At 38.3% G+C, this 12,864-nt stretch overlaps 1 protein-coding gene across 1 annotated transcript in view; it reads right to left on the bottom strand.

Annotated features, from left to right (window-relative positions):
* The window catches only part of PLXDC2 (plexin domain containing 2), a 407,678-nt gene that overhangs the window by 198,326 nt on the left and 196,488 nt on the right, over nt 1-12,864 (bottom strand). The window contains exon 3 of the mRNA XM_060006184.1: nt 12,074-12,220. Within this exon, the coding sequence (XP_059862167.1) occupies nt 12,074-12,220 (147 nt within the window). The remainder of the gene's footprint in view (nt 1-12,073; nt 12,221-12,864) is intronic.

Below are 12,864 nucleotides of genomic sequence, written 5' to 3'. Positions count from 1 at the left end.
GCAGTCCTTTGTTAACCACAGACACAAATTTTAAAATCTTCTTTTAGTGGAAATAGATGGAACTTTATTTTTAAATTTTCAAAGATTCTTTTCTAATTTTTGAATGATCTAGCATGGTTTTAGAGTCAGACAGACTTGAAATTACATCCCAGCTTTGGTACTTTGTAGCTGTGTGATTTCGTAAATCATTTAACCTCTTTAAGGCACAGTTTGCTCATCTGTAGTCAATACATTTCTTCAAAGGGTTATTTTAAGGATCAAACGACCAAATGACACCTGGACCTTCATAAGCACTGAGTCAATATTATATTATGTACCTGAAGGCGTCTAGCATAGCAGTAGTTCCTTAAAACTCATTTCCTAAATAAAAATAGCTCCCTGTTTGACTCCTAATAAGTAGATGGAAATGATTTGACATATGTTGTTTCTAATATCAATGCAGGCATATTCCTTTTCTAATAGAATCATATGACAATTAGACATTATGTTCCTCAGCAACGTTATGATGTTTTCAGTTTTGTTATATTGAAATAATCATAACTACTGTATTTACTGGTGTTAGGAGAATGAAATTAGCATTTAATATATCAGACATTATGCTAAGTATTTTGCCTGCATTTAGCAAGTATGAATGCTAAAATTAGGTGAAAGTATGACAAGAAACAGGATGTTGATATGCACAAAGTATCTTCCCAAAAGATACTAGATAATTACCAAAGGAAAAATAGTAAGTTTACAGTGAAGAAACAAAATCTGGCAGACATCACCTTAAGCAGGTGATCAAAGTTAACATCACCAGTCATATTGACATCACGTACCTCCTGGTGTGATGCGTGATGAAGGACAAAATATCATTCCCCTAGTATTCTTGCCAAAAATAGATACCTGTGTTTAATCATGAAGAAGCAGTAGACAAACCCCAAATCAGGATCATTGTACAAAATAGCTGGCAAAGACTCTTCAAAATGGCAAGTTCATGAAAGATAAAGAAAGATGGAGAATCTGTCATAGGCTGGAGGAGACGAGACTAGATTTGACAAATAAATGCAATGTAGGTCCTAGATTGGATTCTGGATAGGAAAAAAGATGATTTGGGGACAATTCACAAAATGTGAATAAGGCCTGTAGATTCATTAAGAGTATTACACCAACATTAATTTCTTGGTATTGATGATTGTACCATGAGTATGTAAAGTGTTAATATTTGGGGAAGCACGGTGAAAGCTATATGGGAACCCTTTCAATAATTTTTCCAAGTTTATTTATGAGCCTGAAAGTATTCCAAAACAAAACTCTAGAAGGACAAGTAATAAGTTCAAACCACCAGAAGTAGTAGAGCCAGGATTTCAATCCAATATGCTTGACTCCAAAACTCCTGAGTCTTGACCACGATATCATTCTATCTCCCTTCTTTTACACTGGGTGATCCTTTTCCTACCTATTAACAGACTTTCTATAGCTGTGTTTTTCTACCTGATACTCTTAACATTGTCAGTGACTCATATTTTTGTTCTCAGTAGACATAACTTAATTTTCTTTAAAATTTAATAACAAGGAAAATAGCTAGAAAGCTCCCAGGTGCCTGAGGCAAAAGCCACACACACAAAAATCTGAGGAAGGTACAGAGCAGTCTTCTCAGATGAAATGCACCGAATCACAGGGACTAGTGCCATGCTGGGTGGAGCTGTAGTGAGCGGCACACCACTGAGGTCTGATGGCAACGCGGTGGGTCCCTTCTCACCAGATAATGGGTACAGCCTGAACTACTCTTTTTTGCACATTTGAGGATCAGATGCTTCCATTTCTTATCCTCCAAGGATAGATCTAAGGGCCTATTCTCTAAACTTACAGAACATCGATTGATTTATTTTTTTACAATGGTCAATGGTAATGGCCTTTCACGGGTTTATTCACCTATTTAACAAATATATTCACTTATAAAAGTAACATAAACCGAAAGACAGTAGAATGATAGAAATATGAGTATATGTATGTATATGTATGTAGATATAGATAGAAAGATTTAAATCAGTAAGTTTCCACCACAAGCAACTACTAAAGAGAGAAAATGTACTATGCAGAGTCATTTCCATGTGGTTGACAGAAGTGCAAGCTTCTTTTGTATACCCTAAAGTAAGATCCTGCTTCTAGGCCATAAAAGAGCTGAGTATATTCCAGAAATAAAATAACTGCAGGGCAGTTTCACCACGTAGGATTTTTACAAAATGCAATTTTAAACAAACTCTCACATTCCCGGGAGGAGTGAACAGGACATGGGTCTTTAATCCAGTGACTGAAAACACCGGAAACCTAATTAAAATATCAAAATGTCCATGGAAAGGGACTAATCAATATGCAAATATACAGGGAAGGGAGTGGCTCCTTTTAGAAATAAAGCCCATCAACTGAATTGATTTTCTGAGTTAGAAATTCTAACAGCTTCAGCACTTTTTTCATAACAGAGCTGAGAACTTAATTAACCCCGCCTATTGAATGACACTGCGTGGGACTACAGGTAAATTAGAAAACAAAATGTAAACATTTTGCAGTTACCTGATGCTTGCTCATATGAACTTGAGATTAAGTGAATTATCATCGTATCTTTTGAGCTCTCCCATCACACGGTTCCCAGAAACACCTGGCTTACACTAGCTTGTCTATACTTGCATGTTTTGAGAATCATTCAAATTAATGTGACTATTTACCATTCAGGCGGAGTGCAGAACATAAGTCTGTTCAGGGGCACAGAAAGTAAAACAGGATTTTATAAAGAAGCCCTGGGAGGGCAGGTAGGGGAAGGGGAGAACCAGACGTCACTTCTGAATTTTTCATGCTGCTCTAGGAACAAGGCAGTGATTCTACCAGGCTTCTCAAACCTGAGTGTGCAGGGCAATCACTTAGGGTTCTTGTTTAAAATAGATTGATTCAGTAGATGTGGGGGGGAAGGGAGCTAAAATTCTGCATTTCTAACAAGCTCCCAGAGCTACTGAGACTGCCCCAGGAATCCCACTTGGAGTGGTCAAGGCTTTATGTCATATAAATGGTCTTTGAAACTCTAAAACAGTGCTGTAAGGAAGCTTTGACGAGCGTGAAATGGGTTAAAAGGATAAATAGACTTGATTCCGGATAACATCATCTCACTTCATCTGTTAGCACTCAACTGACCTGAAATTTTCCATTTAAGTAAGTAAAGGATAGAGGTACCTCCTAGCCCAGCACCTTTAAAGCAATGATTTGCAAAACCTCTCTGCAGCCCCAATACACCTGAGGGCAATGACACTGGTTACTTCCTTGACCAGGGACTTGGACAGGGCAGGAAAAGTATTCCTATGAGTTCATCCTTGACAGTTTGAAAATGTCCTCCCTTGCCTCGGTTGATTATAATCTGTCCTCCCTTCTTTCCTGTCACTGGAAAATGACTGTTTTAAAGTTAAAATGCTCACATGACGATGGTTAGTATCGATCTTAACAGACATCAATAGAGCGGTAGTAGCCAGGGTTTCAACATTGTACAAATGTTAAATCATTCCATCCTAGTAACAACCTTAGAAAGTAGGTACCATTGTCATTCCCATTTTACAGCTGAGGAAAGTGATTAACAGACAGTAAATAACAGACTTCAAGTCACCCAGCTTATAGTTGGCAAAAGTGGGGACTCACATCCAGGCAGCCTGTTTCTAAGTCCACATGCTTAAACGCTATATCAAGGTGCCCCTCAACTGACATCGAAACAGCAGGTAAAACACTGACCAGCTGAAATTGGTTTTGCTCCCTTCAATCAGGTTGTTGATTAATCAAACCTGGAGTTATTTTACAGAGGCAGCAGTGCGCACGTGCAAGACAGGAACCCAGGCCTCCAGGCTGACCCTGGAACTTAGACTCTTCAGTCTACAGAACTCAAAGAATAGAAATGCTTCCACTGGTGCCCTTTACGAAGTGAGAAGTCCTTCAATAAGGAAAATCCAGCTTCCAGCAGCACAAGTAACTTGAGACTAGTCAATCAGCTTCCAAGTTTGAAATTCCCCTAACCCCTTAAATTTCACCCCAGACTTGGATCTGAGACAGATTTAAGCCCTGCCTGCCTCCCAGCCATTCAACCTGCAATAAAGCTGTTTCCTTTCTCAAACAAAGGTGTCACAGTATTGGCTTCTATGCACATCAGGCAGGGAGTCCTTGCTTGGTAACAATGTGTTAAGATTTGGAATTCAGTGCTGGCAGAGCTCCTGGGAAGGATGATTAAATCATTCAAAACTTGACTACAGGTTGAAATCAAAATTTAGGCCAGGTCCAATTTTAACTCTTCAACCTCCTCTGCTAACATCTCCCCTTTTATTATTTTTTTTTAACTTTTTACTTGGAAATAATTTCAAATTAAAGTTACAAGAATAATCCAAAGAGCCCCCTGCATCATTCATGCAGATTCACCAGCGTTTAACATTCTGCCACAGTTGGCAATTTTTGGATTTTTCAAAAGCTAAGTAAATTGATGCCTCTGAACACAGCTTCCAAGAGCTGCTCCTTTATCCAGCCTACCCATATCTACAGTTTGCTCTGCAGGGCTCAGGGCTCAGGTGCCTAAACTCAGCCTATTTATCAGGAGCAAAACTTACTTCGCATTTCTTCTCAGAGAGTGGCTGCGTAACAAGAAATTCCTGGCAATGTATCATTAATTGAGAGTGGCTAAAAGTGTTCTACTTCTGGTCCCACTGGAGTGGAACAGAGCACCTTCAGTGAAAAAAGGATGAGACACCTACTTTCTGGGGCTGCACAGAAGTTCTGATGGGAAGGCAATTTATAAACAAACCATGTGAGACCTTGACTATTTTGCCCAGAGTAATCATCCAGCACCTAAGTCACAGGCTGCAATTTAGTAAGAAGAAACAGACAAAAAAAAAAAGATATTGAAAATAGGTATAAAATATATTTTTAAAAGATACTAAAATGCTAGCTTGTTCAGGAAATCTGAATTCCAAAATGTCTTAAGTCTTTCATCTTCTACAATTTAAGATTTTTCACAAGAATTATACCTACTTGCTTTTAGTTATATTTACTCTTAAGGAACATTATAGTCCATCTATATTTTGCTAATTTTTCTGTGCTACGAAGCATTTTCCTTGCAAAAGAGTCCTGTGAAAGCTTTATCATTTAATAACTTCAGGATGAGAATATGTTTTACACTCATGTTATCTAAAATTAACCCTTGTTAAGTCTTCATGGGGTCCTAGAGATATCTCGGAAAGGATGATTAAAAACAGGTCTGAGGCTTCCCTGGTGGCGCAGTGGTTGAGAGTCCGCCTGCCAATGCAGGGGACACGGGTTCGTGCCCCCGTCCGGGAAGATCCCACATGCCGCGGAGCGGCTGGGCCCGTGAGCCATGGCTGCTGAGCCTGCGTGTCTGGAGCCTGTGCTACGCAATGGGCGAGGCCACAACAGTGAGAGGCCCGCGTACCGCAAAAACAAACAAACAAACAAAAAACAGGTCTGAGAAGAGAATCTAGGATGAAAGACAAGAGTAAATGGATTTATTCATTCCACCTGAGATATGGCTGCCTGGCTTCAGGGTCCCTTTTTAGCAGCTGTTACAATTATAAAAGATTAATGTGAAACCTTCCAAGAGGGTTTCACAGAAACCTTAAGTATTCATCTCACTTGTGACTTTAAAAAGATGAATAGAGGACTTCCCTGGTGGTGCAGTGGTTAAGAATCCGCCTGCCAATGCAGGGGACACGGGTTCGATATCTGGTCCAGGAAGATCCCACATGTCGCAGGGCAACTAAGCCCGTGCACCACAACTACTGAAGCCCCTGCGCTTAGAGCCCGTGCTCTGCAACAACAGAAGCCACGGCAATGAGAAGCCCGTGCGTACGGCAACGAAGAATAGCTGCTCGCCGCAACTAGGGAAAGCCTGTGCACGGCAACGAAGACCCAATGCAGCCAAAAAAAAAAACCGAGTAGATATTTATCTATCTAGGACTTTTTTACAGCCATCATTGGTAACAGAGAATGTATGATTACTTCCTATGACTCTAGCTTTATATAAAGAATGGTGCCTGTCCTCTACTAAAGATACAATATTGGAGAAATGAGATTAAATTGAACTGAAATATGATGAATTCAAGTATGATTTTTAAAAAGAAGGTATGTTCTTGCTTTGGAAAACTAAGGTTTGTAATCTGCATAAAAATTGAACACTGTACTTCACAAGGCCACTATCTTGAAGAATTTCCAAAGTCCCTGCCATGTCTAAAATATTAGATGGGAATGTTCAACCTGTGTCATTAATGTCATCGGTGGAAGAGGGACTACATCCTTACTTGTCCACTTGGAGGGAAGTGGACCAGCTTACATGCCTGGCATGCAGAGGAGCTCGTTTACTCGGAGCTCATATTGATTTTATGGAATGGAACGAAAGAAGGCCTTTCTTTTCCATAAAAGGCCCTCAAATAATACTTTCTTCACGACAGATATTCTCAAAGTTGATAAATGATTTCAGTATGATAATAATAGTAAAATGAATTAATGAAACCAAAATTAAGGTAGGCACATGCAGACACAACTCATCCCAGTCTGTTATTAAACTAGAGGGAAATCCTGTATATGAAGACAAGTGAGGCCAGGTTGATGAACTGCGTATGTCTTACTTGAAATGAAACAACTCACAAGACAGAATGCAGCAAGTTTATTCAACCAGTCAAAAATAAAAATAAATAAAAGCAACTTATTGTTAGACACTGCAAACAGGACTCAGGCAAAAATATGTGGTCTAGATAATAGCCTAATAGAGATAGCAAATTAAATTGCCTTTTGAGTTAATCGTTTAGAAAAATAAGCACTTATCAACAGATTTTCTGATGCGCGGAAAAAATGAAATGGTGCAATATGAGAAAACAGTTGGCTAAAGTCACCACAGGCATCCAGATACAGCTCTCCCAACACCAACATTATGGAAATGTAAGAGCAATGGAAATGCTAGTCAAAATGATGCTATTTTCCTTGGAAAAAAGAAAATACCTCCAGAAAGCCTAATTTTTGTTTAATGAAGTTTTCTGTATCTATTTGAGTAGTCTGAGGATCCCCACAGACAACAGTCCAATTTTTAAATTTTAAAACAGTCCACCATCAAAAACTATACCAGTTTCATCAAAAACCTTCCCTGCTCTATGATGGAGACATAGGAGAGCAGCACTTCATTTTGCTAGTGTTTCTTATACAAAGAATCAATCTTCTTACTAACATATAGAAAGATAATTTAAAAAAAATTTTTTTTTTTAAAGTCAGGGTATGTTTATGTCTGGCAACAAGCAGACTGGCAATTTCTTGGCAGAAAATTATATAGAGATATTATATAGATATATAGATATATATCTGTAGAAAGAGACTCTTAGAGATTACTTAGGAATTAACTTACTTGGGGGTTATTATTTTTTATTAGGACTCTCAAAAAACAATGCCTTACTACCTCATTGTTATTTTCAGCATCCTTTCATATCTCATTTTTATTCTTTTTCTTTATTTAAAATTTATTTATTTTTGGCTGCTTTGGGTCTTCGTTGCTGCACGCGGGCTTTCTCTGGTTGTGGCGAGCGGGGGCTACTCTTCGTTGTGGTGTGTGGCCCTCTCACTGTGGTGGCTTCTCTTGTTGCGGGCTCTAGGCACACAGGCTTCAATAGTTGTGGCACGTGGGCTCAGTAGTTGTGGCTCGCGGGCTCTAGAGCACAGGCTCAGTAGTTGTGGCGCACGGGCTTAGTTGCTCCGCGGCATGTGGGATCTTCCCGGACCAGGGCTCGAACCCATGTCCCCTGCATTGGCAGGTGGATTCTTAACCACTGCGCCACCAGGGAAGCCCGAGGGCTACTCTTCGTTGTGCTGCGTGGGCTTCTCATTGAGGTGGCTTCTCTTGCTGTGGAGCACGGGCTCTAGGCGTGTGGGCTTCAGTAGTTGTGGTGCATGGGCTCAGTAGTTGTGCACAGGCTTAGCTGCTCCGCAGCATGTGGGATCTTCCCAGACCAGGGCTCAAACCCGTGTCCCTGCATTGGCAGGCGGACCAGGGAAGCCCCATTTTTATTCTTGAAGTAGCACTGGAAGGTTGTCAAGGCAGGCATTTTTCCCTTCGTTTCAGGTTATAAAATTGAGGTCCAAGAGGCCAGAATCTGAGAAAATGAGTTTTGGAGCCAAGGTCTCACAACTTCTATAACCCCAGACTCCTACTGGGACAGAGGTACTTCTCCAGAAGTTGTGAATAAGAATTTCATAAACTGTGGTTTCAAAAGATAAAATAATTCTAATTTGTCTGGTTGTTGAATCAAACTGTGTGTCCAGCAATAAACTAAAATATATGGATCTAACAGTACATAAGAAAATCTCAAAATTGTGGCATTTGAAGGTCCTCATAGAAGGAAAAATAAGTCTGGACTGGTTCCTAGGTTTGTAGTTAGAAACTTCTAGATCTGCAACCTGATAACTGAGGACTTTGAAGAAGGAACAAAAAAACCCAAATAAGTACCAGTATTTGAATGTAAGGGGCTTGGCTCTTTGCTTGTCATATGATAGGGAATCATACAAAATTTTCACTTTTCTTTATCTATGAAGACATGCTCCTTCCTTTGATGTGTCCAACTGTAAAACTAGGTTTTAACATCTGTTTTTACTGCAAATATGATTTAAGAAATGTTATTTAAACTAAAAAGAACAATGGAAAGATTTAAACAAAAAGGACAACGGGGAGATCTGAAGGAACATGTAATCAAATTACCATATACATGTGTGTGTGTGTGTGTGTGTGTGTGTGTGTGTGTATAATATAAATACTAATCATTTTACTTTACATTATAAAAGGAAAGAGAACTCAGTGTGTTTCGGCATGTGAAAAATGTGAATTAAATGACTAAGTTTTGCTCTGCTCTCACAGTATTATTATTGTGGATGGGAGAAAAGGGAAAACTCTTACTCTATTTCCACATTCCTCCTTTTCTAGAAAATTAATCTAAGATTCCAAAATACTGTTTGGACCACATTTACAAATGAAGGTGGTGAAGGGGAAAATATTTCTTTAAAAAATTATGTTTCCAGGTCAGACACTCCCATATCTTCCTCTGACCCATTCAGCTGGGAAAGGGGAGGGAAACTATATCTTCAGGAAATCCAGTCTTCAGCTTTCTCACTTCCTTTCCTGTTTGCCCAGGTCTGGGTTAGTTAACCGACTGCCCCCTGAGTCTTATCCTAGGCTATATCTTTCTATTCTCTTTTTTGTCTAATTTGTTGACAGAAAGGATGCCCTTGGGTATGCAAATTACATCAGTTGGTGGTAAGATTTAAGAACCCCCCCCTCTTCCCTTCGGGCTTAAAGTTAACTCCTGTGTCCAGCCAAACTACCAGAGAGCTTTGCATCAAGGATTTTGATGATTATGATTTCAGGGAACCTAATCAGTGAAGTGAATCATTGTTTCCCGTTTGCCATTATCCCTTGGGGTTAAGCCTCTCAGTAGTTATCACAGGGGGGAGGGTAGCTGTGGCTGGGTGCCTATGCTGTGTGTGTGGAGAGGGCCAGGAGGAAGAGGGTGTATGTGGGCATCGTTGAGCCCCTGGCCATAACAATACCTTAACACTACAATTCTGTCATCACCTCTAAAACCTGGTTCTACTCCAAGGGTGGCATAATAGAAATGGAGCCAAGAGAACAAGGCAGGATTGGAAAGATGGGGAGGCCAATGGAAGAAATATTAAAAAATGGATCACTCTCGACAATTTGGAAATCTTCCAACTAATATTCAACAATCATACTTATGAAAGAATGTACAAAATTTTTATAAAATATTCTACTAAGTAAATTTATAAGTTCCAAGGTATAAAACTCCTTAAATGAAGGAGTCCAAGTGGCAAATTTTTCCAAAAATAAGTAACTAAGTAATATTATCAATTCTATTGTTGTAAATGGAAATTGTGTACCTGTGAGCGCTTGTGTGTGTGTGTGTATGTATGTTCTGTTGGTGGTGATAGAGAAAGTGGGTACAGGACCAATTTCTAACACTAAGAAATACTTGACAATGGCTTAGATTCTCATGGAAAACCAGTGCAGAGTAGCTAAAATAAAGGTTTCTATCAGTGATATATATTTAAAAATCAATGCATGGAGCACCAGATAAGTTACAAGCTCAAGCTCAAGTCTTTCCATTTGTTTTAAGCCAAACTTTGGTGTTGAAAGCAACAAACAATGTCACTCTCAGAATCCCAATTATAAAAAATGGATCTTTATATCATCATAATATTTCTTGAGACTATCAGAGAGCTGTTACAAGGCAGCCAAGCAAACCCTTTTCCAAAGAGAAACCAACCTTCTTTGAGGAAAGGCAGGACACATGAACTGCCTCCCCTTTGGGAGAGCACAAGAGCAAGTGTAAGAAGAAATCAGCTAATATTTTAACTGATGAACTTCTTTCTCTGCTTACAGATATCACCCACAGTGGCCGACACCAGAACTGGGCCACTTCATGGAATCTCAATGGGGATACGCGAACGTTCAAACTCTTACAAAGTATATTTTACACTATTAGGGACTGCAATATAGTGGGAAAATTGTCAAATGCAATACATTCCTGAAAAAACATGGTCCTAATCTAATCTTTCTCATTTTCTCTTCTTTTGAAGATCTGTTCTAAGCCAGACAGTGAATCATTTCTGAATCTGTCGTCTTCTCTGAGACTGCTTGAATATGGAAAAGAAAAGGGATGATGGAATTCATCAAGGGGAGGTGGCTGCTTCGTTTGCTTCTCAGCCTCAATGAATCATCATGGTGAATTATAATTCATTTCCATTTTAATTGTTAGAAGTCAATCTCCTGACACAGGAACATCTACATAGATACAATGAAGGCTATTGGCCAAAATTTTTGATATTTTACATTTATCAAATCAATGCCTCTTTAAATCAGATTGGCCATTACTCTATTAGTTCTATCTCTGTATCAATAGTGGCAATAGCCCTTGAAATGTTCAAGTTATTTTGTTTTCTCTTTATGTCATGATAAACTGAACAAGACATGGCTTCACTGATAGTAAGATCACCACTATAATCCACGGCAACAAAACCAAATAACTTTTAAAATGTTAAATCAGGCATCATCTTGATAAAGTGATTATCAAAGAACATTCTGTGAACCAAGTGTGATAACTTTTACACATGCATTTTGAATGGGGAATTGACTGCCAAGGTTAACACCTGAGTCACAGAACTTACTAGCAGGAGACGCTTAGGCTGATTTTTCCAAGATTAAGTTCTCTTATCTTCAATACCTAGGTGGTTATAATATTTAAATCATAGAATTGTTGTGAAGATTGAAAAAGCTAATCCATGAAAGCATTCAACCTGACACACAGAACACGGTATCAGTGACCATGTAAGCTAAGTGAGGTTTGTATTCATATCTCCTGTCATCCCCCCTATATAGATTCAGAAACTGTGCCTCAGAATAGTTAATTGTTTGTTTAAGGCACCACCACTGGTAAATGATTTAAGCTCAGACTTAAAATATGTTTGCAGTCTTCTAGATTTAATTATTTTCTTTTATATGAAATTTCTTCACATAATTATTTTCTTTTATATGAAATTTCTTCACATAAATCCATAATTTGGTCTACATGTGTTATCTGAATTGTGAATGTTTCTGCTTAAATCTTTTTCAGACCAAGGGTAATAAACTCATGTAAAATGGAAGATAGCAAATTAATGTAATTTTTAAAAAATGTTCTCTAAATGCATGGATTACATGCATGTTCTCTAATTAAATGAAAACTGAAAGTCATCCAAGGTAAACCACAACTTTAAATTGAATATGCAACGCATCATACTTACTGGAGAAATTAATGGTTAATTAATTAATTAATGGTTAAATTAATGGTGGCTTCTCAAAGTAATTCTTTATCATTTTCTATAACATCTTACATGAATTATTAATCTAAACTGCAATTGCAGAACTAATATACTTGAAAAGTGATCACAACAATGTTAATATGTCAATTAAAGCAAATTTTTTTTTTACAGAAGAAGAAAAAGAAACTCAAAATGTCAAAGCACTTACTGCAGCTTGTCGATGAGTATTGGACAGTATTCCATGAATCTTCACTTTGTCCTTTTCCATTTGGTCTATGTTCACCCACAAATCCCGGCTGGCAGAATCAGATGGACCATATATCCGAGATATATAGTAATTATGATCTGTGTCCTCCTATAATAATAAAGAATAATGCACATCAAGGACACGGACAGTACAGATGGACCTTGAGGGTATTGTGCTAAGTGAAATAAGTCAGAGAAAGATAAATACCGAGTGACATCCCTTATATGTGGAATCTAAAAAAAGCCAAACTCATGGAAACAGATTAGAATGGTGGTGACCAGGGGCTGGAAGGGGGTGAAATGGGGAGATGTTGGTCAAAAGGTATACACTTCCAGTTATAAGACAATTAAGTTCTGGGGACTCTTATAGATCTTAAATGTTCTCACCACAAAAATGAAATGATAATAATGTGACGTGATGGAGATGTTAACTGATGCTATGGTGGCTAGCTTTTACAGTATATAAGTGTATCAAATCAACGTGTTGTACTCCTTAAACTTACACATATCAATTATATCTCAATAAAGGTAGGGAAAAAAGAGAAGCATTAATTTTTTTCAGTGACTACTCAGTATTAGCAAAATTTGTCTAAAGCATTCTAATTTCTATTTTAGAAGGTAAAAAAGTATATTTTACTTTTGACTATGGTTTCTTGAAATTTCTCCATTTTATCAGTTTATTTTGCTTTTTCCCTAGAGTTGTGTAAATATTCTTTTTTTACCCTAAAAATGAGAGTGTGTCAGAACTGTGGC

Source organism: Delphinus delphis, chromosome 2, assembly GCF_949987515.2.
Source record: "Delphinus delphis chromosome 2, mDelDel1.2, whole genome shotgun sequence".
NCBI lineage: Eukaryota > Metazoa > Chordata > Mammalia > Artiodactyla > Delphinidae > Delphinus > Delphinus delphis.
The sequence above is the reverse complement of the archived record's forward strand: the minus strand, read 5'-3'. Positions and strand labels throughout refer to the sequence as shown.